The sequence below is a fragment of the Cricetulus griseus genome, chromosome 4, assembly GCF_003668045.3.
Source record: "Cricetulus griseus strain 17A/GY chromosome 4, alternate assembly CriGri-PICRH-1.0, whole genome shotgun sequence".
NCBI classification, from domain to species: Eukaryota; Metazoa; Chordata; class Mammalia; order Rodentia; family Cricetidae; genus Cricetulus; species Cricetulus griseus.
In genome coordinates, this window is record NC_048597.1 from 217,460,762 (window position 1) to 217,487,430 (window position 26,669).

At 39.4% G+C, this 26,669-nt stretch overlaps 1 protein-coding gene across 7 annotated transcripts in view; it reads left to right on the forward strand.

The window, feature by feature from the left end:
* Positions 1–26,669, forward strand: part of Map4 (microtubule associated protein 4) — a 137,951-nt gene that overhangs the window by 52,604 nt on the left and 58,678 nt on the right. For all 7 annotated transcript variants that reach the window (XM_027414645.2, XM_035443995.1, XM_027414648.2 and 4 more), the window contains exon 3: positions 9,248–9,316. In XM_027414645.2, the coding sequence (XP_027270446.1) occupies positions 9,248–9,316 (69 nt within the window). The remainder of the gene's footprint in view (positions 1–9,247; positions 9,317–26,669) is intronic.

The following is a 26,669-nucleotide window of genomic DNA, read 5'->3' on the forward strand; positions in this document are numbered from 1 at the left end:
ATTTAAAAAATGTGTGCTGTTTCAGTACTACATATGTTGAACTGAGAGTTTATTTCATTAAATAAAGATCCTCTGTGGATTTCAGTGAGAAGGCAGGATCTTTTGATTGAGGATTTTCTCAGTGCTGTGTAGTGCTTTTTATTTTTATTTTTAGATTTATTATGCATACAAAATTCTGCTTCCATATATGCCTGCACGCCAGAAGAGGGCATAATATCTCATTACAGATGGTTGTGAGCCACCATATGGTTGCTGGGAATTGAACTCAGGACCTCTGGAAGAATAGCCAGTGCTCTTAACCTCCGAGTCATCTCTCCAGCCCCTGTGTAGTACTTTTAACATAACTTGTTTGAAAGAAGTCTTTGAGCCCTTTTCTTACTTCTGAATCCTAGGTGTGTATTTGTTTTTCTTCCTCTTTCTGGTATAATATTTTTAATCCTCTTCTAGCCTGAAGCTCTATTGTATTATGTAAGCATGTCACTTCTCTTATTCTAGACTTTCTTTTAATTTGGTAAATGCTTTGTGTGTTATTTCTTACAAATATGGTACTGTCATCCAACCAGATTATAAATTTATTATTATAAGATTTATTTTTAGTTTATGTGTTTGAGTGTTTTGCCTGCATGTATGTCTGTACTGCATGCAGTGGTGCCTGTGGAAGTCTGAAGAGGATTTTGGATCCTGGAGCCCCAACATGGGTGCTCTACCCCAAACTTCGGTTCTCTCCAAAGGCAGTACACACTCCTAACTGCTGAACTATCCGCAGGCCCTTAATCAAGATTTTCGTTGTTTTTTGTTTGTTTGTTTAAGAAGACAAGTTTTTTTTTTTTTTTTTTGTGTATCCCTGGCTGTCGTGGAACTGGCCTCCAACATAAAGAGATCTACCTGTCTTTTCCTATCAAGAGATGGGATTAAAGGCATGTACCACTGTTCCTGGCTCTTAATCAAAATTTTTACATGATGCAAAACTAAAGCAGTTAAAGTGTTCTCACAAGGTTACTTTATAAATTACTGTCCAATTAATACAATTAACAGTTACAGTTGATATGTAACCTCCTCTCCGCCATAACACAGGCTGGTCCAAAATGCACTATGTAACTGGAGACCTTAACTCATGATCCTCTGCCTCTACCCTCCCAAGTATTGAGGGTTATAGGCTTATCTACATTAACAGGCATTGGCAAGATCTCTCTCTCACGCACGCAGTGGTTTATGTCTTAAATCCTGGCATTTGCATTTAGACAACAGTCAGGCAAAAACTCTGATTTCCATGCTAATCAGGCTACATAGTAACATAGTCTCAAAAAAAAAAAAAAAAATCCCAAAACAAAACAGGGGGATGAAGTGGGGCTAGAGAGAGCCCCAGTGATTAAGAACACTGGCTGGCCTGTAGAGGAGCAGATTCTATTCCCAGTACCCACATGGTGGCTCACATACACCTATAATTTCAGTTCTAGGGAATCTGATGCCCCTTTCTGACTTCCCATCTGACCTCAGTGGTGAAGAGGCACACATTCAGGGAGAACATTCATGCACATTAAATAAGTAAATTTTCTTGTTGCTGCTGCTGTTTTTTGAGATCGGGGTTTCTCTGTGTAGCCCTGACTGTCCTGGAACTCACTTTGTAGACTGGGCTGGTCTTGAACTCAGAGAGATCCCCCTGCCTTTTCCTCCCAAGTGCTGGGATTAAAGGCCTGCCTAGCAAAAATAAGTTAAAATTTTTTCCCCCTTTTTGGTTTTTTGAGATAGGGTTTTTTTGTGTAGCTTTGGAGCCTATCCTGGCACTTGCTCTGTAGACCAGTCTGGCCTTGAACTCACAGACATCCGCCTGCCTCTGCCTCCCAAGTGCTGGGATTAAAGATATGTGCCACCAATGCCCCCCCCCAGAAGTAAAAAAAAATTTTAAAGTTGAAGAAAGGCATTTATTTGTGGTGAGGGAACATATGCTCACAGCAATACACAACAGAGAAAAAGACCTTTTACAAAGCAGAGGGAAAGCCAATAATTTAGTCTCTTCTGGAGGGCTGTGGGTTTTAAAACTTCTGATGGTTTTTCTTCCCTTACTTAGGGGGTTGTCAGTTTGAAGAAATCTAATGTGTTTGGTTAGTCCAGAACTGTTGTGTAACATTTTTTGAGTAGGCCTTGAACTTGTTAAGCCAGTACATCAGCAGGGGACCTGATGGCTAGAGAAAAGCCTACAATTTCTGTTTTAAGCTTCCAAGCTTTGTTTCACCTCAGTTGGGTTAGGAAGAAGCAGGCCATATTGAAAAAAACACCATCTTTATTACCTAGCCATGACCCATCTCCCTATCTGTCTGGTTACCAGGGAGTCTGTCTAACTCATGGTCTGTCATCCTCTCCTTTCAAAGGTCACCTAACTGCTCTTAGGGATTCTGTGCTTAATGACTTAGCTGTTTAGAGCTGACAAAGGGTTGAGCAGCAGTGAGAGAGGAGGAGCAACAGTCAGGGAGCCTCAGAGGGGGGTCTGTTTAAGGGGCCATGATAAAATTTAACTGATGGTGATGAACCAGATCATAAGACAGACATTTGGTGATGATATTTTTGTAGCTTGTCATATAAGTGAGGTGTAGTATCTGTAATACATGAAAAGTAAGACTAGCTTCATGGTGGTCGCACATGCCTTTAATTAAGTTCAGAACTTGGGAGGCAGAGGCAGGTGGTTTTCTGATTTCGAGGCCAGCCTAGTCTACAGAGAAAGTTCCAGGACAGCCAGGGCTACACAGAGAAATGCTGTCTTGAAAAACTTAAAAAAAAAAAAAAAAATAGTGAGAATGTTAGTAATTCCTACTGGGAGTATAGTTAGAAAAAAGGTTGAGGCAGTTTTGCTCTCATTAGAGGAAAAGAATATTCAAGAAACTGTCCAAAGAATCCTTGTAGGCTTTGTCTGCCACAAGATGTTGGCAATATCTTGCCTGTAAGAATCGCCTCTCCCTGTGTACCAGCTGTGACCTCCAGTGGTGGTGGACTATATGGGTCAAACCTGCAGTCCAGGTTTTATTTGTTGAAGTCACAACTTCACATCCGCATCAGTAAGTTTGACAGCACGTTATTTGGCAGCTGCCTTTAATCATGAAACATGATTGTTTAGGACACAAAACATCATTATAGCTCTGAGAAGGTGCTCTTCTAGAAGCAGATACTGTTAATCAGGAAGAGAATCATTAGTAGGAAATAGTTGTCCAAATAGTGTTGCATTTAGTGAAGTATAGTATCTGAGGACTGTTGAAGAAATACACATATCCTGTGGATGTTTAAGATGATGCAGGTGGCCAAAATTAATAACTCCTTGTTGTCAAGGCCAGTTGATGATCTGATCCTCAGATATTACTTGGGCTTGGGAGGAGCCTCTGACTCCTCTCTTGCCAGTTATTTGTAGCATGAAAATAAAAGACCCAGAGACTGATATTGGAGTTCAAACTGAAGGTCAGGAAAGCAAAGGAGCCAAGCCACCAAAGAGCTCTTACCTCTAAAAGGGCTGGGGTGTTCCTATTCTCAGCATGATTGAAGAATAAATCCCTCCTATCCTCAATGTGGCAGGAAAATGAATGTCTGATACTGAGATCTTCCTCCTGTCTTATATACCTCCCTAATGGTGGGATTAAAGGCGTGTTATCATCTTTGTGTGAGCTGTTTCTCTTTAGGACTGGATCACTCTTGTGGTGGCCTTGGACTCACAGAAATCCATCCACCTTTTAATCCTGAGTCCTGGAATTAAAGTTGTGTGCCTGGATTATACGGTTTGTGGCTTAGTTTGCTTTCTGAATCCTCAGGCAAGGTTTAATAAATCACAAATAATATATCACTACAGTTATTCTGTATGAGGATAAATGAAAGGGCTTGTTTGACCGTTGTCAAATGATACAGTCTAGGGGGGTCTTGATTGAGTTCGTTTTCTCTGCCAGTTAAAGAATTAAAAGGCAGGAACAGTCTGAAGTGCAGCAGGTAGCAGTGGCGAAACCCTCAAGCACTGCAGACAGAATTGGGTACCGGTTGTCAGGCTTGTAATAACAAGCTCTTTTAACCTCTGAGCCTTCAGTTGGCCATATTATATATATATATATATATTATATATATATATATATATATAATATATATATATTAATATTATAATCCCAGCATTTGGGAGGCAGAGGCAGGCGGATCTCTGTGAGTTTGAGGCCAGCCTGGTCTCCAGAGCGAGTGCCAGGATAGGCTCCAAAGCTACACAGAGAAAACCTGTCTCGAACCCCCCCCCAAAAAAAGAGATTTATTATTACATGTCCCCAATAGTTTGGATTATATGCTAAGGAAATTACATGTTTTCAAAAATTATTCTCATTTTCTAAAATTGACTAATCCCATTTTTAATCTTATATAGATGACTGAAAACTATTTAATTCAAAAAGGATTTGTTAGCCATTAGATAATGTAGTTTGCTTGGACCATACTTTTGCTTCATAGTTGTGTGATTATTTTTGTCTCCCTGAGGGAAGCATGTCTTTCACAGAATTTGGGCTGGGAGTGTAGCTCAGAGTACGTGGCTAGCTGTGTTAGCATGGTTTGCCTGGGTGGTGCTGATTGTCTTTGAATGGTGCTTTTTCCTCAGTTATTTATTGGAAGTTTTGTTTGAAAGATGATGTGGTGGATTACTGTTCCTGTGCCTGCCTTTGACAATATGTGACATTGCTACCACAGTGTGTTAGTGACTAATCCTCTGAGTGTGAGAGCTTTCCCCTCCTCCGGATATCATTATCATTGGTAAGATAGCTTCCTTTCCTGCTATAATGTTCAGTGTCTACTTCCATGTGAGAGATGACAGGAGGCTGTGGGAGTGAAGATTGGTTAATATGGAGAAGTAAGGGACAAAGTTGGCATCTTTTCTGTTCATCTATGCCACATTTAGCCTGTGGTTTCTTTGTTTTTCTGCTTATTTTCACTTTTATGCATGTTCTCATAGTTTCTGGATCACTGGAGGCTAGTCTTTTAAATTTTATTTTTAGTTATGTGTGATGTGTTTCTTTGTGTGGATGGATATGTGTACATGGACATTGGTGCCCTCAGAGTGCCAAGAACAATATTAGAATCCTTAGAAATAAAGTTACAAGCAGCGGTGAGGCCCCTGTGTAGGTGCTGGAAATTGAATCTGGGTCTCCTGGAAGAGCAATATGCTGTCTTAAGTGCTGAGCCATCTTGCCAGCTCCAAGGCTACCTGTTTTCATTTCTAGATTCCTTATTACTTTCTCCTTTAATAGGTAGTGTCTTATCATTTAGACAAGTGGCATTGAATTGATTCATTATTTTATTATGTATTTGTGTGTTGCCTGCTTATATGTCTGGGTGCTGGGTACATGCCTGGCATCTCTGGAGACCACTAGAGGGCATTAGAACACTTAGAATTTCTCCAACCCTCTGCTTTTAAATCCTTCTGCTAGTATGCTGAAGTTGACGTGTTCTTAGTTTGCCATCTTTAACTTAAATTCTGCAAATGTCCCTCTCTGAGACAGGATTTTGTGAAAGTCTGTGTCTACTTCCTGTGTCCTATCTTTTCCCTTAACATTGTTTGTTTCATATTTTCTGATTATTTGAGAGGGGCAATGGAAGAGGAACAAATGGGGGGAGGACGAGAATGTATCTTTTCAGAATGCTTATTTTGCCACATTAACCTTCTCCCTACCCTCCTCTCCCTCTGCCCATACGTCCTGGTTTCTCAATGGTATTTTACTCTATGGTGAATCTTTGCATGGGTGTTTGGCTATCTATCTATCTATCTTTATTTATTTATTTTGTTTGTTGTTTTTCAAGACAGGGTTTCTCTGTGGTTTTAGAGGCTGTCCTGGAACTAGCTCTTGTAGACCAGGCTGATCTGGCACAGAGATCCGCCTGCCCCTGCCTCCCGAGTGCTGGGATTAAAGGCGTGGGCCATCAACGCCCGGCTATTTGGCTATTTTTAAAAATTATTTATTTTTGTTTTATGAGTATTGATTGATGTTTTGCCTGCATGCATGTTTGTGTAAGGGTGTCATATCCTCTGGAACTAGAGTTACAGACAGTGGTGAGATGCTATGTGGTTCTGGAAATTGAACTCAGGTTCTCTGAAAGAGCAGCCAGCATTCTTAACTGCTGAGCCATCTCTCCAGCCCAATATTTGGTGATTTTTTTTAAATAATGCTACAGCATTCTGTTTATATTCATTTTATGTGTTATTTTTTTCATGTATTAAATACTGTTAATAAATTGTTGAGTTAGTATTTCTCAGTTAGAAATTGGTTGGCTATATAGCTTTGTTTTAATCATTTAAAGGAGATTTTCTGTTTTCCTACCCTTTAGACATAGTAGCTATTACCCAATTATAAAATAGTTTACCACTTTCTTGGCCAAAAAAATTTTTGTAAAATTTCCATTTTCTTATAATTTACATTTTAAAATAGGACAGATTTTTTAAAATATGTACTCTTTCTTAAGCTAGGGATGATGAATCACAAGTAGTGATTGTTTGAGGAGAGGGACTTGGTGCCAAATGTGGGGTGGAACATAGCTGGAATCTCTTGGATCAGGACAGTACACCATGTGAAGAGTGAGCAGGGAAAACATTATTTATGCATATTTAGTAGAAACTCGTTTTTCACCCTTTTATCTCTTTTCTAATTAGTGCTCTGATATACCTTGCTTCTCTTTGTTCCTTTGAGATAGATAATGGAGCAGTCTTTTCAGGTAAACATTACTATCAAGGATTTCTGCTCTGGACACAGGCTAGACTTAGTTAGCTTTTGAAGGAAAAGCCTGCATTTGTTATTTTAGGTAGTTTAGTTTCTGGATTTCCCTTTGTCTTTGAAAAGTATCTGTGAAAAATACTTCTGAGGTTGTATTCCCCCTCTCTCTCCCCCCACAGAGTTTCTCTGTGTATCCTTGGCTGTCCTGGAACTCTCTCTCTAAACCAGACTGGCTTAGAGATCACAGAGATCCACCTGACTATGTCTTAAATTTATTTATGTTTTTATTTTACATCCCAGCTGCAGTTTCCCTTTCTTATTAAGATGAATGTGTTACCAGCAAGATGGGTGGGAGTGTTCAAAGCTGGTAACTAAGGAGGGTCCATGCCCAGTGGCATCCAAGACTATTGATTGGCTAACTAGCTACCAAACTGGATGGCTGTGCCATTTTCTTAAAATGTTTCAGAGGTTGAAAGATGTCTCCCTGTAAAAATTCTTTTGCCTGTCTTGCTTGAACCCTCTCATGAACACTTTCAAACAGGGGCAGAACTTCTAAAAGGAGGTGATCTTAGCTTTGTTTACTCTAAGCAGTCACTGGTCCTTCTCTCCAGGGTGAAATATACCAACTAGGTAACACAGTGAGGAAGACTCTTGTGGTCAGCAGGCAAACTATGCAGATTGCTGAAGTATGTAACATGAAAAAATAAAAGACCTAGAGACAGATGTTGGGGTTTAAGCTGAAGATCAGGGAAGCAAAGCAGCCAACCTACCAGAGCGCTCTTAATTCTAAAAGGGCTGGGGCATTTCTATCCTTAATGTTGCAGGAGAATGAATGCCTGATACTGACTACTGAAGAGCCTGCTCCTATCTTTTATAACCCTCTAGTGCTGAGATTAAAGGAGTATGATCCCAGGTGCCCAGATCATCTTTGTGTGAGCTGTTTCTCTTTAGGACTGGATCACTTTTAGACTTGGGTGGCCTTGGACTCTCAGAGATCTGTCTCTTAATCCTGGGATTAAAGGTGTGTACCACCACTGCCTGATCTCTATGGTTTGAGGTTGACTTTTCTTTCTGAATCCGCAGGCTTTAATAATTCATAAATAATATATCACTACAGAAGTGCTAATTCTAGTCAGAGCCTTTCAGAAAATGTACATCTCCAACTGATTTTTCTGTTTGTTGAAGTTGTAAATAAGATCACAAGATTATGTGCACATGTACTGACTCGTGTTCATGTGTAAGCCAGAGGAATATTTTGAGTGCCTTCCTTCCATCTCCCTTTTTCTTTTCCTTTCCCTTCTTGTCTCTCACTGAACCTGGAGCCTGCTGATCCGGCTAGATTGGCTGGTCAGCAAATTCCAGGGATCCTCTTGTTTCTGCCTTCCTAGCAGTGAGGTTATGGGTACTGCCATGCTTGTTTGTCTGCCTGTTTTATGTTGGTACTGTCTGGGCTGAAAAATGAATTCAAAGCCAGCCTGGGAAATAAGCCTGCCCCACTCAGAGAGAAAATCAATTGTTAGCAAGCTGGTATGGTATCATAATACCTAGATTCAAAAAGTAAAAACCATGGAAAAGAACAGAGTTGGAGATAGAGTTCACCAGTAAAATGCTTAGCTACCACAAACAAAGCCCTGAAGTGTGAAGTCCTGGGTTTGAAGTGCATGTGCGACATGCCCACATTCCTGAGTGAACTACCATTCCCAGTTTTGTGCAGTATCCAAAGACTTCCTGTGTGTATACAAACAAGTCCAAACTGGGCCATGAGATCCTGTCTGCAAGCAGTACAGAACAGAGGATTCATAGTATCTCCATGTAGTCTTTTTGTTCAGGAACAGTGGTGGTATCCTGGAGCTCCGATTGGAGGACTCTCCTAAGTTCCTGGATCATTTCACGTTAAACATGCTCAGTTATCCTGAGGTAATTGAATCTGTTAGTAATCTTTGACAATTTATAGAACAAAAGCACTGGGGGTGGTGGCACATGCCTTTAGACCCAGCACTTGAAGGCAGGCAGATCTCTGAGTTCAAGGCCAGGTGGTCTACAAAGTGAGTTTCAGGACAGCCAGTTCTACACAGAAAAACAGAAACCTTGCCTGGTGGTTGATGGGGGGACAAATGGACTCTAATCTGACTTGCTAGAAAGACCTTTCTCAAGGTGACTAGATGGCTCTTAGTAGCTCTGGGTTTGATTCCCAGCACCTGCAAAAGTGGCTTTACAACCACACAGAACTCAAGTCCCAGGGGTTTCATCTCCCTCAGCTAAACTCCTTGGGTACCAGACATAGGCACACAACACACGCAAAACTTATATACATAAATTTAAAAATGAAAAAAAGAAAGATCTTTTCTGTGGTGATAGTACTGAAGGTTTTGAGTGGGACAGGAATTAGTATGTTTCCTTTTACTGAAGATTGACAGTTTTGATGTGCTCTGTACTGCTAATACTACAAAGAATAGCAAAAAAAATTACATAGTCAGCATTTCCTTTTATTTTTACTTTGTTTTGCGATGTATAATTATTCTTTGTAATTATTGCAGGTATTCCATCTTCTAAACCAACTCTTCTAGCCAATGGTGATCATGGAATGGCAGCTAATATCACTACAGGTGAGTGGTCACTGGGTTCCTCAGATGTGGAGTTTCAATACTAAACATCTTGGCAAGCTCCTTTTGAGTATTATTTGGGAAGTATATGAGTTATTTCTGGGAACCTTGCCATTTCTGTTGGATGTATTTTAAACCAGGGCATCGCTCAACAATAGAAAGAGAAGAATTTGCTTTCATAGTCCTTGAATGTTAACTGGGAGTAAGCCACATAAGAATTGGGTCAATCTTTTTTTTTTTAACAAAATAATTTATTTATTCTTATTTTATGTACATTGGTGTTTTACCTGCATGTATGTCTGTGTTAAGGTGTCAGATCTTGGAGATACAGTTGTTACCTGTCATATGGGTGCTGGGAATTGAACCCCAGGTACTTTGGAAGAGGAGACAGTGCTCTTAACTGCCGAGTCATCTCTCCAAGCCTCTGTTCAGCCTTAAAATGAACTAAAATGAACTCTTTTTTGTTTTTTCTTCTTTTTTTTTGTTTTTGTTTTTTGAGATAGGGTTTCTCTGTGTAACAGCCCTCGTCCTGGAACTAACTCTGTAGACCAGGCTTGCCTGGAACTCACAGAGATCTGCCTGCCTCTGCTTCTGCTGGGATTAAAGGCATGCAACACCACCACCTGGTTTAAAATGAACTCTTACAGATGCAAAAAAGCCTTTACCTTGCTATATGAGAACCCTTTCTCTGCTCCCTGCAGCCCCAAGAAGTTAAGGCAGGTGTCCAACCTGGATGTGCTCTGCACTTAGTTTCCTCTTAAAGTCAACATGAAATCTACATGCCTTTCATCCCAGCGATTGGGAGTTTGAGGCCAGCCTGATCTACAAAATGAGTTCCAGGACAGCCAGCGCTGTTATACAGAGAAACCTGTCTCAAAACAAAACAAAACAAAACAAAAATGAAATGAACAAACCTACAACAGTAAATTAGAGTGCTTTGCTTTGTGTTTTGTTTTCAATTTTTTTCTCCCTTTCTTTTCCCTTAACTGTTGCTTTTGGGATTTATTTCTATAACTTGTAGCTTGGTGAGTTCCTGTGGGGTTTCACCTCAGAAGCATATGAACCTTGTCCCCTCACCCCAGTGTGGTTATTTATAATGAGCAAAATTGCCATAGCCATAGCAGGAGTCCACATGGGATGTGTTGTATTATATAAAACTTTTCTTAGGTAGCCTGCATGAGAGTCATGCACTAATTTTTGTAAGTAACTGCACTTAATTTGCAGTTGTGATCAGGCCGGCACAGTTGACCCAAATGAGTTTGGCTTTTAGTGCTGAGCAGAGTACATTCTTTCTTGCATCAGAAAACTCTCCTAACTCTGGGGTGCAGAATTTTGATTCACATCAGTGCACAGGAGGAAAGCACAAGATGTACTTCTTTTTCTTTCAGTTTTTATGATTGAGCCATGAAAAGCCTTGCTTTTAACTACCTTAGAGTTGTTCAGTTCTAAATGTTTCCAAAAGCTTTTTGTTATCAATAGCAGTTTCTTTAAAATGTATTCTTTATTTTTAAAATTTATATGTATGTGCTTGCATGAGTATGTATACCACATGTGTGCAGGAGCCTGAGAATGCCAAAAGCAAGTATTAAATTCCCTGGAACTGGTGTTACAGATAGTTGTGAGCCATCATATGGGCACTGGGAACTGAATTCAGGACCTCAGCAAGAGCAGCTAGTGCTCTTAACTGCTGACCCATTTTTTCATCCCTGACTCTTTATTTTCTAACCTTAAGAAATGTTGTAAGGTGAACCTAGTGGCTTAGGCTACTTGGGAGGCACAGGCAGGAAGAAAACAATCGAGGCCTCTATAGAGTGACTTTCTGGCAAGCCTGGGTAATATATTAAGACTTTATTTGAAAACAAAACACCTATCTATGTAATTTAGTGATAGATAACTTGTCAAACATGTATGAGACCATACTTTCACCTTACAGTATTTCCTCCTAAAAAAGAAAAATGCATATATCTTTATACCTCAAAGAAATTGAAGTCTAAGTTCTATTTTTTTGTAAACTTGTTTTATGTCATAAAATTAATTTCTTATTAGCAATATTGTACTTTGAAAACTAGGAATAAGCATAAGTGTCATGTTATCTTCAAAAGAATTGACTTTTTTTCCCCCTCTAGTTTTTTGAGACAGGGTTGCTCTGTGTGGCTTTGGAGGCTGTCCTGGAACTAGCTCTTGTAGACCAGGCTGGCCTTGGAACTCAAAGATCTGCTTGCTTCTGCCTCCTGAGTGCTGGGATTAAAGGTGTTTGCCACCACCGCTTGGCTTGACTTTTTTTTACTTTGACGGTTGTACTCATATGTGTTGATTATTTTTTTTCCTGCTTTGAAAGGAAAGATAAGATTAAAAGAAAAGTGGTTTAAATAAATATGAGCTTTTAAACATGAATGCTTTTAGCCAGGATGTGTTGGCTCACACCTGTAATTACAGCACTTGACAGGCAATTTGAGGCTATACGCATAATTAAAGCAACCTTAATGAAACAAAAAGCAAAAAAGTAAACATGGTATTTTTAACCTGGAGTTAGTTCTGAAAGGAAGAAGGGATGAAGGATATCTATATGAAAAAGCTATTTGAAACAAGTGGGTATTGTTTGTCACATAGGAATGAACAGCAGTCAAATCTAGGTTAGACTTCTTCTCTAACAAGGTGTTGGACCAGAAGACTTAATGTTTTTTTTTTGTTTTGTTTTTTTTAAGATATGTATGTATGTATGTATGTATGTATGTATGTATGTATGTATGTATGTATGTATGTATGTATGTGTAGGGGGTGGCAATGGCGGTGGAGACAGCATGGGATCTCCTGTAGTTACAAATAGTTGTAAATCATCTGATGTGGGTGTTGGGAATCCAACTCAGGTTCTCTGAAAGCGTCATCTCTTCAGTGTTTTAAAAGATCTTAATAATGCAGTGGCTGGGCCAGGGCTGTGTGCCCAATATACAGTATTGAAACATCAAGAGTGTCCTGATGGCAGAAGGGGGAACCCAGCTCTTTAGTGAGTTGCCCATTGGCACCATAAGAGCAGGCGTTTCTACTTTCAGACATCTTTCCTTCCTTAGGAAAAATGTAGTGTTTGCATCCAGATTGTTTGGGTTCTGAGGTTGACCACTTTAATTGCTTTCAGAAACAAGTGGTTTACTGAGTATACAGATTTCATTAGAGGAGGGAAGACACAGAGTGGGCGAAGAGTGCATGTTTTGGGGAGCATGTTGTGACTTGCTTTGATCACTAACTAGAGCATCTGGCTTAGTGCTTTTCTGAAAACTCCCCTCTCAGTTTCTTCAGAGTGTTGTCTGAGCTGAGAGAGGAGCAGCTCCACTGAGAGCATAGTGGAGTTTATGAGCATCTTGCTGTATTGAACTTGCTGTTTACTAATGACCTGTGCTTTTCCACCCTTTCCTTCCCCTTCCTGTTTCTTTGTCCCTTTCTATTTTTCTCCTCCTAGAAGCCTAGCGTGTCTCTCAACACTGGGGCTGCTGCAACACCAGACCAGTGATCTTTCCTAAGCACCGTTACACTTCTAAAATCTTCAGCATTTTGCAGCTTTGCTTTTCCTTCCTGGACACCATGTAAAAGAAGCTGAGGGTAGTTCTTCGGGGCCTATTTCTGCTGATGCCTGAACAAACCACCTGCTTCTTATGTTCTGCAGGGCTTGATGGAACCTCCTTTCCCTTTGTGAGCACAATGTGCAAAATGAATTCTTTTGATTTTAGTATTTTTATAAGTCATCAAATGTTATTTCTTTTTCTTGATCTTTTAGATTCATTTTATTATTTAATTAATCCTTACATTTTTCTTTAAACATTTTTTAGTTGGCCTTCTCCATTTGTTTTTTTTTTTCTTTCTTTCTTTCTTTCCTATTTTTCATACTTAATGGGAATCAGCACACTGTAAAATCAATTGAGAACCTGTGCTTTCATAAAGGGGTTGAGGCCACCGAGCTGCAGTGAATTTCCCTTATCTGCCTCTCCCGCTTTCCTTTGTGAGCTTTGCTTTTAGTGAAGGTCAGGCAACCAGTGTTTCTTTTCACCTTACTAAAATCTGAATTAATGTTTTCCAGTTGAAAATTATTTCTCTGAATGAAACTGTTGTTTGTGCTGGGTGTTGTGGTGAGTACCTTTAATCCCAGCCTACAGAGGTTGGCTGATCTTTCTGAATCCCAGCAAGCTAGAGCTACACACTGACACCCTGTCTTTTTTTTTTTTTTTTTTTCTATTTATGGTATTTGTTATTTGGAAGGTGGACCCAAGTTGTTTTTATCATAAACTATATTACCTATTTGTGGAGACCTAGACTCTTCTGAAAATTTGACAACACAATTATTGTGAATTTATTTTTTTAAAAATATTCGAGGTTACTTTTTTAAACAAAATCATAAAATATCAGAATAAGAATTGGGAAGTTGAAGAAACTGGAGTTGACTCCTGCAGTATGCAGAGGGGGATTGATTAGGATAAAAAGCAGTTTCTCCTGAGCAACAGAGAAGCCAACAGCAGAACACTGAGAAGCACTGGCTGCTTAGCCAGCTTCTAAAACAGTTACAATTCCCTGGCCCCTGCATACCAGCTACCTTCAGGCTGTCCTTGTACTGCTGGTCTTAAGCATTCCCTTTGCTAGCTGAGACTTCATACAGGTGTCATTGTGCCTGTATGTCAAATTGTTGTCTGATTGATCCAGAAATGCATTCAGGATTAGGGTCTGTTTGAGATCTGAACTGCTTTTTTTTTTTTTTTTTTAAGCATTCCAGTGGAAATGGTATATCATGTGAAGTCCTGAGTGTAAAATCCTTTATCATGAAATGAGATCTCATTGCGACTTTTTTCTCTACTATTTCCCAAAGAAATAAGTAAAATTAAACAGAACAACATGAAACCTAGAACCATTTCGGATAAGCACTATGAAATAAACTTTTTAGGAGTAGAACATAAATCCCAGGCCAGGTTTGAAATCTTAGAGGACTTCTCAGATAAGAACTGGAATGTGAAATGTGCTTTTTATTTGATCTTCTGACACAAAACTAACTTTGAAACCTGTTTGTAGTGGTTCACATCTGAGATTTCAGACTCCAGTAAGAAGAGTTTACTAGAGATTCTAGAAGTAGGAGGCTAGCCTGAGCTATATTGTGAGTTCAAGGCTACCCTGAGCTTCGTGAGACCTTCTCTCAAAAACAAACAACACACAAAAAAATATACTTTTGGAAAGTAAAGTCAGAATAATTTGTAGATTTCAAAAAGTCCTTGCAGTGACTTCTGGAACTGAAGCATTGTCTTCCATGGGGATGTGATTAGTCAGTCGCATGGCTAGTGTCTTCTGTAGGTCTACGCAGAGGGCTGAGAGACGCAGCTTGTTTCCCAAGCACACCATCAAATAGAACACGCTTTTTTAATATATATTTTCTCCCCCTTCCTTTTATTGGTTGGTGGACAGTTGTCTAGGGAACTTTTTAAAAAATAGTAGCATTTGCTTTTTGAAAGTCATGTTTGGTACATTTCTGTTGCTCTTTTTTTTTTTTTTTTAACTAATCTTTGTAGCTTCTCTTAAGTGACAGGTAGATAACCACAAGGCAGCAAGTGTCACATACACTCATATTTCATAATTGACATTGTTTTGTTCCATTTTATGTTTGTTTTAACATTTTTAAATGCATTTTCTTTATTGATTTATACAAATGTTCTGATTATTCTGCTAATAGATGAAATTTAATGTAGTTTGTTAGCTCCATCTGTTTGTTTTGAAATCAATAATGTAATGTTTCATATATAGCTACTTAGGAAGTAGCTTGTCCCTTGAAAAAAGATAAAGTGCTGTGTTACTGTGATGGTCACAGACTACATGGGGCGGGCCTCTCTACTTAAATGTGATGATGATTTTCATTTCTCTCTACCCCTGTATCACCCAATAATGAACATGTAGAAGTCTATTTATTCTTTTTTTTTTTTCAAATTTTTAGCTTCATTTGCATTTTTTGTGACTTTAGACTTCAAAAAGTTTGTATACTATGTCATCGTACTAAATAAATTATACTAATAAACATCAGACATTAACATATTATGAACTGGATTTTGGCTGGGGTCTTAATTATTTAAAGTATATAGCTAGACACTGTGAGACCTGAGTTATTATCAGTCTAACAAAGCTTTGGATTCCAGTCACAATAATTCTGTGATTGTATGGACTTCTTAAGCATTTTCACTTCAGTATTATCCAGAATCTGAGCATTAGGAATCTCAGTTGACTATTGATAGTTTAGTAGCAACTGTTGGCAGAGTGGTAAAAAGGTCTTCTAAAAGGCAGTGTCGATGGCATATTAATTGTTAAATACTTTATAGTACCACATTAAAACAATCTGTATCCACAGTTTTCTTGCAATACCTTCTGGGTTTATCTAATAAAGTTTGTTATGTTCACTAATATTTAATTGGTGACTTTAATAAAGTGTAGTGTGTAGAATGCTGTATTTGTACAATAGAAAAAATTGTAACTGTAGTATGTTGACTGAATTAAGACACCTTTTAAGAGTCTAGGGGTGGTAGTATATATTTGTAGTTCCAGCACTTAGGAGGCAGCGGCAGGAATTTTGAGAGTTCCAGGCCAGCCTGGTGTGCATAGCAAGATTTTTTTTTTTCTCGAAAATGGGGCAGGAGCTGGGCAGTGGTGGTGCATGTCTTTAATCCCAGCACTTGGGAGGCAGAGGCAGGCAGATCTATATGAGGTCCAGGCAAGCCTGGTCTACACAGCGAGTGCCAGGACAAGGCTCCAAATCTACACAGAGAAACCCTGTCTCAGGAAACCAGGGGGGAAAATTGGGCTAGCTATGTAGCCCAGGATGGCCTTGAATTTATGTCAGTCTTCTTGTTTTAGCTTCCTGAGTACTGGGAATTATAGGCATATGACACCATTCTGGCTCTCAGTGTAGAATTTATATACCCTAAAGACTATTTCATACTAACTTTTATAGGTATGTGTTATTTGCGATGGCAGTAATTTATTATTGTTACTATTATTATTATTTTGTTTGAGGGAGGTTCCATGCAACCCTTGCTGGTCTGGTCAGTTACATGCATAGCCCATGCTGGTCTGGAATGCACAATAGTTCTTCTGCCTCAGCCTCCTTGGGATTGTAATTACAGGTATATGCCACTGCATCTTGTAGGAACAATTACTATAGGAGTCTATGATTTGTTTCTTCCTCCTCATGATAATATGATGAGACTAGAGAGTGTTTTAGGCAAATACAAAGTGCTACTGTATGTAAAACTAGATTATCCAGCAGTGTTGCTGGCTATTTTATTGTAATTGGAATAGGTAGAATTCTTTAAAAGTTCTTATGTGTCTGTGTAGATATGAATATGCATGTATATTTGGGTGTGCATGCACGTGTATGTTTTTATTGTGATAATTTTTCTGTGATTATGGTATGTGCCCTGAAGATCATATCAGCCTCAAAATAGTAACTCCTATGCTTGACACCTCTAACACTGAAGGTGTGTTATGTCATCAGATAAACATAAAAGATTCTTAAGAGATAAGTGAGTCTTTAATATGAACAGCTTCTACAACCAATATATGAGCTGACATGTCATAAATGAAGTTCAAACATATGTTACAATATAATCTTAAATATCCACAGTAGTCTGTCCTTACTTTTCTCTCTCCCCCAGAAATCTTAGAAATAAAGGTTTAGTTCTTTTGTGTTTTTCTTTCATATATAAGCCAACTATTAGAGACATTAATAACATACTAACAATGCTCTGTAAAGTTTTTGTGGGTTTTTTGTTTGCTCGTTTTTTTTTTTTTTTTTTTCGAGAGGGTTTCTCTGTGTAACCCTGGCTGTCAGGCTGACCTTGAAATCACAGATCCTCCTGCCTCTGCCTCCCAAGTCCTGGGATCAAAGGTGAGTAACACCCCCCCACCCCCACCCCGAGCCTTAGGGTTGTTTTTCTTAATCATTTCCTGATACAAATAAATTTTCAGAGGAAATTCCACATACACAATTAATTTTAATTTAGAAAATTAACTTTTTAATTTCAGGACTAACTAAATTTCTAGGGTTTCAAAGGAGGAGCGCCTAGTTTTAGGGTTCTTAGTGCTGGGGATATGGCTAAGTCAGTAACATGCTTGCCTTACAAAGCTTGACCACATGAGTTAACTCCTCAGTACCCATGTAAAAAGCTGGGTGTGGAGGTATTGTGTGGTAGACTTTTCGGGGAGACAAACACACACACATACATGTCTTCACCCAAGAAGGAAAGCTCAGGACAGTAATGATTGTACCAGTGTTCATTGAGCATTTTATTGGGATTACTAATAGGTGAGGGGTTACTTACAAGGAGCAAGGATAACGTAAAAGTAGCTGCATTTCTATAGTCCTAGCTCTTGGGAAGTGTAGGCAAAAGGACCATGAGTTCAAGGTTAGTTTGGGCTACCTAAGACCCTGTTAAACAAAACCAAGCTGTAGTGCTGGTAGATATCTACACCAAGGAATAGAATAGAATGGAAAGCCAATAAATAAATCTTTGTACATATGTACAAGGATGAAAAAGTAATTTGTTGGGAAAATTATAGCCTTTTCAACAAATGGTGTTAGGAAAATCTAGATATTCATGTATAAAAGAATTGTTATGATACTGGTGAAATGGCTTTGCAATTTGACTTATCTTTCAGAGGCCCCACGTTCAATTCTCAGCACCTACTTGTGTGCTTACAATCAACTGTAGCTCTAGTTCCAGGGGATCTGAGGCCTCCTGGGGCACCAGGCACTCATATACATGTAGGCAAAATACCCATATTCATAAAATAAAAATAAATCTCAAAAATGATTATACTTTTATACCATATATAAGAGCTAGTTAAAAATGAATTTGTGTGTGTGTTCCCAGCACTTAGGGTGCAGAAGTAATTCATGGAAAGCTTGAGGCTGGTTTGGCCAACTGGTTTTTGAAAGCAGGGCAGTGGTCAGCTAGACAAAGTAGCACATTCCTTTAATCCCAGCAGAGGCAGAGAGAGGTGGGTATCTTTAAAACATACACACAGACAACCCTTTAAAAATAGTGTGGTAGGCAGGTGGTGGTTATACTTATGGCTAGGATGTAACACAGGATCAGAATTCTTTCTTTGGGGCGGGGGGGGGGGGGAGGTGAGGACCAAACCCAGGATCTTGTCCTTGCTAGGCAAGGACTCTACCACTGAGCTAAATCCCCATTCCCCAAGATCATCTTTGGCTTGGCTACATACTGAGTTTATGATTAGCCCAGCATACATGAGACCCTGCCTTTCTTGAAAGAAAGGAAGGAAGAAAGAAAGAAGAAAGAAAGAAGAAAGAAAGAGAAAGGAAGGAAAGAAAGAGGAAAGGAAAGGAAAGGAAAACAAGATTTATTGAGGTGTAATTACAGCACTTAGGAATCTGAGGCAGCAAGAGATTAAAATAAGTTTGAAGTTAGCCTGGGCTAACCTCCTCTCAAAACAAAAACATCTCAAAAACAAGATAACAGTAAGAAAGACTATCTGACTTACAGATATTTCATATTTACCTATAAAATTAAAAGTAGGGACTTGATGCCGGGCATTTGGTGGCACATGCATTTAATCCCAGCACTTGGGAGGCAGCCGGATCTCTGTGAGTTCGAGGCCAGCCTAGTCTCCAGAGCGAGTGCCAGGATAGGCTCCAAAGCCACACAGAGAAACCCTGTCTCCGTCTCAAAAAACAAACAAAACAAAACAAACAAAAAAAAAAAGGTAGGGACTTGAACAGACTTTTGTTCATCCATATTTATAGATGTATTATTTTTTTTATTTATCTACTTATTATGTCTGTGTGAGTGCCAGATCTTGGAGTTACAGACAGTTGTTAGCTGCCACGTGGGTGCTGGGTATTGAACCTGGGTCCTGTGGAAGAGCAGTCAGTGCTCTTAACGACTGAGCCATCTCAGCCAAAAGATAGAGGCTATTCAGGTGTCCCATCAATACAGGAGTGGATAAATAAAATGTAGCATATGAACTTCTGATATGGCTACAACACAATGGACCTTTTGATGAGACATCATAATTGAAAGGGGGCTATTTGGGCTGGAGAGATGGCTGAGAGATTAAGAGCACTGACTGCTGTTCCAGAGGTCCCAAGTTCAATTCCCCAGCAACCACATGGTGGCTCACAACCATCCGTTACAAGATCTGGTGCCCTCTTCTGGTGTGCAGATATACATGGAAGCAGAATGTTGTATACATAATAAATAAAATCTTAAAAAAATAAGAAAAGGGGCTATTTAAGTTCTGGGGAATGTAGAATAGCATTCAAGTGCTTGCCTAGCATGTTGAAGACCATAGGTTCAAATCCCTAGCACTGCAAAGAAAACAGGCCAATCACAGAATACAGATGCTATGATAACATTATAACATTTATATGAGACTGCTGGAAGAGTCAAATTTATAGAAATGGAAAATAAAATGGCAACTTGCAGGAGTTGGGGAGTTAGTGTTTGGATACAGAATTTTAGTTTTGCAAAATAAAAAAAAAGCTGTAGAAAGAATACACAAATATGTAGATACTATTTAAATGCTAGACTGTTATGGAACATTTTTGTAAGAACAGATATAACTCCTATGAAGATTAGAAATTGAAATTGATATTTGGATGTAGAACTCAAGATTTCCAGTTTCAGATGTCCTAAACTGAACTCATTATCCCTCCCTTACCACCTGTTTAAGAATAAGACCCAAACAGAAACACCTGCTCCCTGTCTCATTAAATGTAAACTCTGCCCTTTAGCAAGATGGCTGGAAACATCTGTCTTACTGTGATTTCTTTCACCCACATCTAGTCTTTTTCCAAAAATAGATGGCTCCTGACCATGTCTGGGTATACCCCTCTACTGGTCTTTCCCTAGTTGGAACTATCACCTAATCTATGGTCTTTTGAATTAGCCTTCTAGCTTGCTTCTGCCTGCCTTCTGCAGTGTGTAGTCTTAAAAATATCCGATTTGGGGCTGATGGAGAAGTGGCTCAGAAGAGCACTGGCTGTTCTTCCAGGGGACCCAGGTTTGATTCCCAGCATTCTCATGATGATTGACAACCAGCTGTAACTCCAGTTTCTGGGGATCTTGTGCCCTCTTTTGATCTCTGAGGCCACCAGGCACTCAAATACTACACAGACATCATGAAGGCAGAACATCTATACACATAAAATATTAATTAAAAAGTTTTAAAAAGTATCTGGTGTGGCCCTGCACATAGATCATATTTTTGGAGGGCAGGCTGAGAACCCTCCAGTGGTTACCTATGTCAAACTAAAGGCCTCTGGCCAACATATACTACAAAGGGCCACAATCTATCATCCCTGTCATCTATTTCTAGTCCTCCCTATGTTTACTTGGTTCCATTGATGTTGCTGAGTTCCTTCATTCTACCAAGTTACCTGGAAGCCATTACAGAATACGGGCATGAACATCCCAGGAAGATGTTCATGGTGGTACTTAAAAAACTTACATGACTACTGCTCGATATTCTTCAAAGCACAACATTATGGAAGGAAGAGAATAGAAAGCACACTGGAATAAAGAGGTGCCCTTCTGAGTGTGCTCTATACTGTCAAAGGAAGTGTTTACAAAGGATCCAGTAAGTACATCTGGAGCTGGAGTGCAGTAATTGGATGACTTGGCTACTTAGCTTTTACATGCTCTCTTCTACAGGCATCTGAACTGTGTGTGACAGTGATACTAGTAGTATGTTCTTTTACCTACCTTATGGATGAAATAGTTCTGATCTGATCTTTTTCCTAAAGCAAGGAGATGCTCATTCTACAGTCAGTATCTCCAATGCAACAAATTTATCAAAATTTAATTGCGTGTTTAATTTCTTTTATGTGCATGGGGGTAGGTTGAACATTGACATACTTGTGTAGATCAGAGGACAACCTGTAGGAGTAACAACATGTGGAGGCTAGGCATTGTGCTCAGGTCATCAAGCTTGAGAGAAATAAATACTTTTACCATCTGAGCTGTCTATCTTTCCTGATATATATGTACATATACATATACACATACATCATACATACATACATACATACATACATACATACATAATACCTATGGTCCCGTGTAGCCTATGCTGGACTTGATCTTCCTGCCACTCTACCTGCTGAGAGTTAGTAACATAACCTAGGTATGCACCATCTCATCTGGTTTATTTGGTGTTGGAGATGAAACCTAGGACTTTGTCCGTGGTACACAAGCACTTTACCAACTGAAATAGGTCCCCCCCTTTTTTTTTTTAATTTTTTTTGGGGGGCGGAGAGAGAGTTTTGGTGTGTATCCCCGTATGGCCTGGTACTATGCTTGCTATAATAGTCCAGACTAGCCTAGACGTTGAGAAATTCCTCTGTATCTGCCTCCTACATGCTGCTGAGGTTACAATAATCAACATCACACTAAGCTCAAAAATCAGTTTTCAGTAATTCATAATTATGATAAGAAAATGGTTAGAATACATATATAAACCAGGTGTGTTATTTTAAGCCTGTAATCCCAGTACTCAAGAGGTAGTGGCAGTAGGATCAGGAGTTCAAGGTCATTTTTGGAGACAGCAAGTTCAAGGTCAGCTTGGCATACATGAGACCCTGTCTCAAACAAACCAAACAATCCTATTTAAGGTAGCACACATCAATCTATATTCCTAGTACTGTGTAGGTGGTGGTAGAATGATTACTCACCCTCATCTACAGAGCAAGTTTGAGGCTAGCCGGGGACACAGAAAAATCTTTCTCAAAATATATATATATATATGGAAATAAAGAAGACTATCATAGTTTTCAGCGTGGTGGTGTGGCATATGCCTGTAATCCTAGCACTCAGGATGTGGTACCAGGCCTTGTTGAGTTGAAGCCAGCTTGGTCTACATAGTAAGTTACAGGACAGTTAGGGTGGCATAAAGGACTCTGTCTCCAAAACAAAACAAAAACCCTGTAGTTCTCATTTGTGCAATTAGTCAAAAGGTCATTGTTGGATAACAGTGATTTTCTTTCGGGAGTCACTTTGTCTCGCCCTGACAGGCCCGGAGTTTTGCTGTGTTGATCATGCTGGTCTCAAACTCATAAAGATCCTTCTACCTCTGCCTTCCAAGTGCCAGGATTAAATATATGCACCACCATGCCTCACCTTTCTAAATTACCAATTTTATATTTCCCTTTCTTTACGCAGAACTTAAGCTAGTTGATTTTTCTTTTTCTTTTACCTAGTGAAAATTCTTTACCTATTCAAAATTTCATTCCCTAGTCCAGCCTGGTTTATGTTCCTGTAGTTTTCCACTAATTCTGGCAAGAAAGTTTGAAGAGGTGCTTCAAAGGGTCTCCTGGGTTCCAGACAGTCTTCCTGGCTTTCTTTATTTAGTAACTTCTCCTTTATAATTGAGATCAGCCATTCCAACCCATAGGTTCTGACTATTGGTTCAGTGGCATAAAGAGTCCCAATAGACCAAATTGGCAGTTAGTCCTATCTTGTAATTTAATTACATCATTAGTTGTGTAGGCTGGCAGATGTGTTTCCTCTTTGGAGACTAAAATTTCCAAATTAGTAGAACTCAGTTGGCAGAGTGAAGCCACCTTTTTGTGATGGATTATTGGGTTCTAGAATGGTGAATGGCAGGGCTTAGGATATGGCTCAGAGGTAGACTGTGTGCTTAGCATGTGTGAGGCCCAGGGTTCAAGACTATATATAAACAAAATAAATAATGTGAATGAGCCCACCTGCGTTTCTCATTGATTCTATATGTATTTCTCATTGATTCTATATGTATGTATTCTGGTATTAGGAAGACAGTTCCATGTTAAGGTCTCTAATTCAAAGCATTGATTGACCCTTCACAGTGCTGTCTCCTAACTGAACAGTAAACAGTTCTGTCTCTTTAAATTGGGCCTTCTAGGTGATGGCATAGGTTGAAACCAGTGAATCCTATAGACATGACATTCTGCAATTCTTTGCTGTTAAAATGCCCATTACTCACTTGGTTAGAACCAGAGCTACGTGAAATATCAGGATGTTGATGTCCGCATTCTCCTGTAAGTCCATTTTATTTTGATGAGGAAAAAAAATTTTTTTTCCCATTTTTTTCCCATTTTTGGAAGACATACAGTATGACCAGGAGGCTAGCTAGCCATAGGAAAGGTGACATAATCGGTCTCATTATTGGTCTGTTCTGTGTATACTTGTTAGCTTTAGTCAGGTAAGTTTTCTGTAGGTGAAGACTATGTTGTTGAGTCCATGCATTGTCACCATGACCAACCCAATACACCGAGTCTGTCAAGCAGCACTGTAGTTATTAGAGAAAGAATATGACTTACAGCATCAGCACCATCTTTCAGTGTTACAATGGATGGGGCTGTAGAGATATATAGTAGGTTCCCACTTTGGGGAATACTAGCATGTTGTATAATCCCATATATAAATCACATATTTTTCCCTTAATCAGTTGGCCATGAGGAACTCTGAGGAGGCCATTAGCATGGGTTGAGGAGGAAGCAAAAGAAGACAGCAGTGAATGAGTTTGACTCCTCTGCTGCATAATTTACCTTTTATGACCTGCTTGATTTTAATCTGTTTCTACTTGATAGTAGATGGGTACTGCCCCTGCCTAGTAGAGGGGTAGGTTGGGTAACATGTAGGTCATGTTGAGAGACTACAGGGTCGTGTTATATTATGTCTCATTGTGAGGCATTTGGTTTCTAGTAAGAACCAATAGAAAGAAGATGGGCATGAGAACCTATGCCTGTAATTCTTGGGAGGTGGAGGCAGATACATGCCTGATTACTTGAGTTCATTCTTCAGACCCCAGATGGTAGAAGGAGAGAACTGTTTGTACACACCGCTGCCGCCGCCGCCACTGCTGCTGCTGCTGCTACTACTACTACTACTTCAGAATGATTGAGTTAAAAGATGCCTTCTTCATTTTCCATTTTTGTTTGGCTTTACTCTATTATTTCATCTTCAGGCAAGCTGGCCTCAAAGTCTCCATGTAGTCTATGTTGGACCAGAACTTTTGGTGGTCTTAGAGCTATCCCACAAGTTCTGTTTGTCATTATACCCGGCATTCCTTATGTTTAAGGAAAAATGTTCATCTGTTAGAGGACTAATTGATCTCTTTCATTAGGGCTTGGTAGATAATTTGCCTGCACTGTTAATCACCCTCTTCTAAAGAAATCTGTGAAAGGCTTGGGGTGTTGCTCAGTGGTAAAATGTTTTCCTATCATAAGCCAGACACTTGATTTAATCCCCAGAGCAGCACTCGCTTACATGTACAGACACACGGGGGGGGGGGGGGGGGGGGGAGGAGAAAAAACATACTTTTGTATGCACACATGCTTGCTCATGTTGTGCATGTGTTGAAGTATTTCAGGATAACTCTTTAAGTTTCAGACCAGACCCCATAGTGAAATCCTCCAGAAAATTGTCTGTCCATCTGCCTATCCATTCTGTCTCTGTCTCAGTCTCTATCTCTCTTGAATCTATGTTCTCATTTAGGTGTATATGCAGGTGTGGGCTCAGAGGACAACCGTCACTAGCAGGTGTGGTGGGTTGTTGTGGTTACAACCTATATGTATAAAAGACATAGTACTTGTGTTGTTGCCCTCTTCAGAGAAGAGAAAAAACCTGCTGTTATCAGTATGTGCAGTGTGCAATGATATGCTTTTATTGGGCACTAATAGAACAGGGAAGCAGAATTTTATCATCTAGGATTCTGGCTTTATCTCAATTCTATGGTAGGTAGAAAAGCGATGCGCTTGATGTTGTGGGTTTGTGAGCAACTAGGCATTGAAACCAAAGCCCAGAGCTGGGAAGTATAGCTCAGTTTGGGTACAGTACCTGCTCAACAGCTGGAGGCGTTGGGCCTAAACCAGGCAAGATAACAAGAGGACCAGAAATTCAAAACCTTTTTTTTTAATTTTTTTAATTTTTGAGACAGGGCTTCTTTGTGTAGCTTTGTAGACCAGGATGACCTCAAATTCACAGAGATCCTCCTGCCTCTGCCTCTCAGGTACTGGGATTAAAGGTGTGTGCCACCATGCCCGGCTTAAAATCATTCTTGCCTACTAGTGAGCTTTAGAACGACCTGATCTTGAAACAGTCTCATTATCCTGGCTTGCTGGAACTTTTTTGCAGACCAGGTTGACCTCAAAATATACAGGGGTACACCTGCCTCAAGTGCTAGGATTAAAGGAGTACACCACCATATCTAGCTCTTTTTTTTTTTTTTTTTTTTAAATATGTAGAACCAAAAGCCTGTCTGGCTGAATGCCTTTTTTTGGGGTTGGGGGGAGGTTTGGAGACGGGGGTTTCTCTGTGTAGCTTTGGAGCCTATTCTGGCACTCACTCTGGAGACCAGGCTGGCCTCGAACTCACAGAGATCCCCCTGCCTCTGCCTCCCGAGTGCTAGGATTAAAGGCGTGCGCCACCAACACCCAGTGAGAGTTAATGTTTTGATGTTAATTTAATACTTGGCATTGTGTTCTATGGGGTTCCAGAATTTTTTATTAGACTATATAGCCCTTGCTTTCCTGGAACTCACTCTATAGACAAGGCTGGACTCAGTAAATCCTAGAGATGTGCTTGCCTCTACCTCCCTAGTGCTTAGGATTAAAGGTATGCAAAACTCTGGTCAAGTAAACTTTTATTATGAGAATATTAGATATCCTTAGATAATTTGTCCTACTTTGGCAAGTAGGTTCTTCTTTTAAGATGTCATAAAACACAAATGGCCAATTATTTGTAGTAACCTGAATACATTGTTAGAAATAATAGAAGCCATTGAAAATGGCATATGTACAAAAATAAAGTTTAATAGTCACATGTGGTTACCACAGATGAATTTTGATTATGACTACATATACATAAAATTTCAGACTTTATACCAAACCCTGTTCATGTCTTCCCTAACTTCAGTACTTAACATATAACCTGCTTAACTGAAAGTAAAAATAGAAATGGGGTTCATTATGAATTACTGGTATGCGTTAAGGAACTATTTCCATCCATTCCATCCATTGCCTAAAAAATGAGAATAGCCTGGCTTCTGTTTTTCTCTAATTAGGATATCTATACATCATGTCAGAGATGATGACCCTGACTTATGCTTATTTTCCTGTCCTGATTCTAGTGACATCCCTTGTTCTCTCTTGTCTTACACTATTTGACCTGATTCAATTTATTTAATGAATTAGCTTATTTTAATGTAAACTGTCTTGTGTAATAGTGTTACAGTTTTAGAAAAGTTAAATTATACACCAACTGTAATAGTTTCATTTTTCAGCAGAAATGAAATTTAATGGGCAGAAGTTTTTGTTTTCTTAAATGAAGAGAATCTT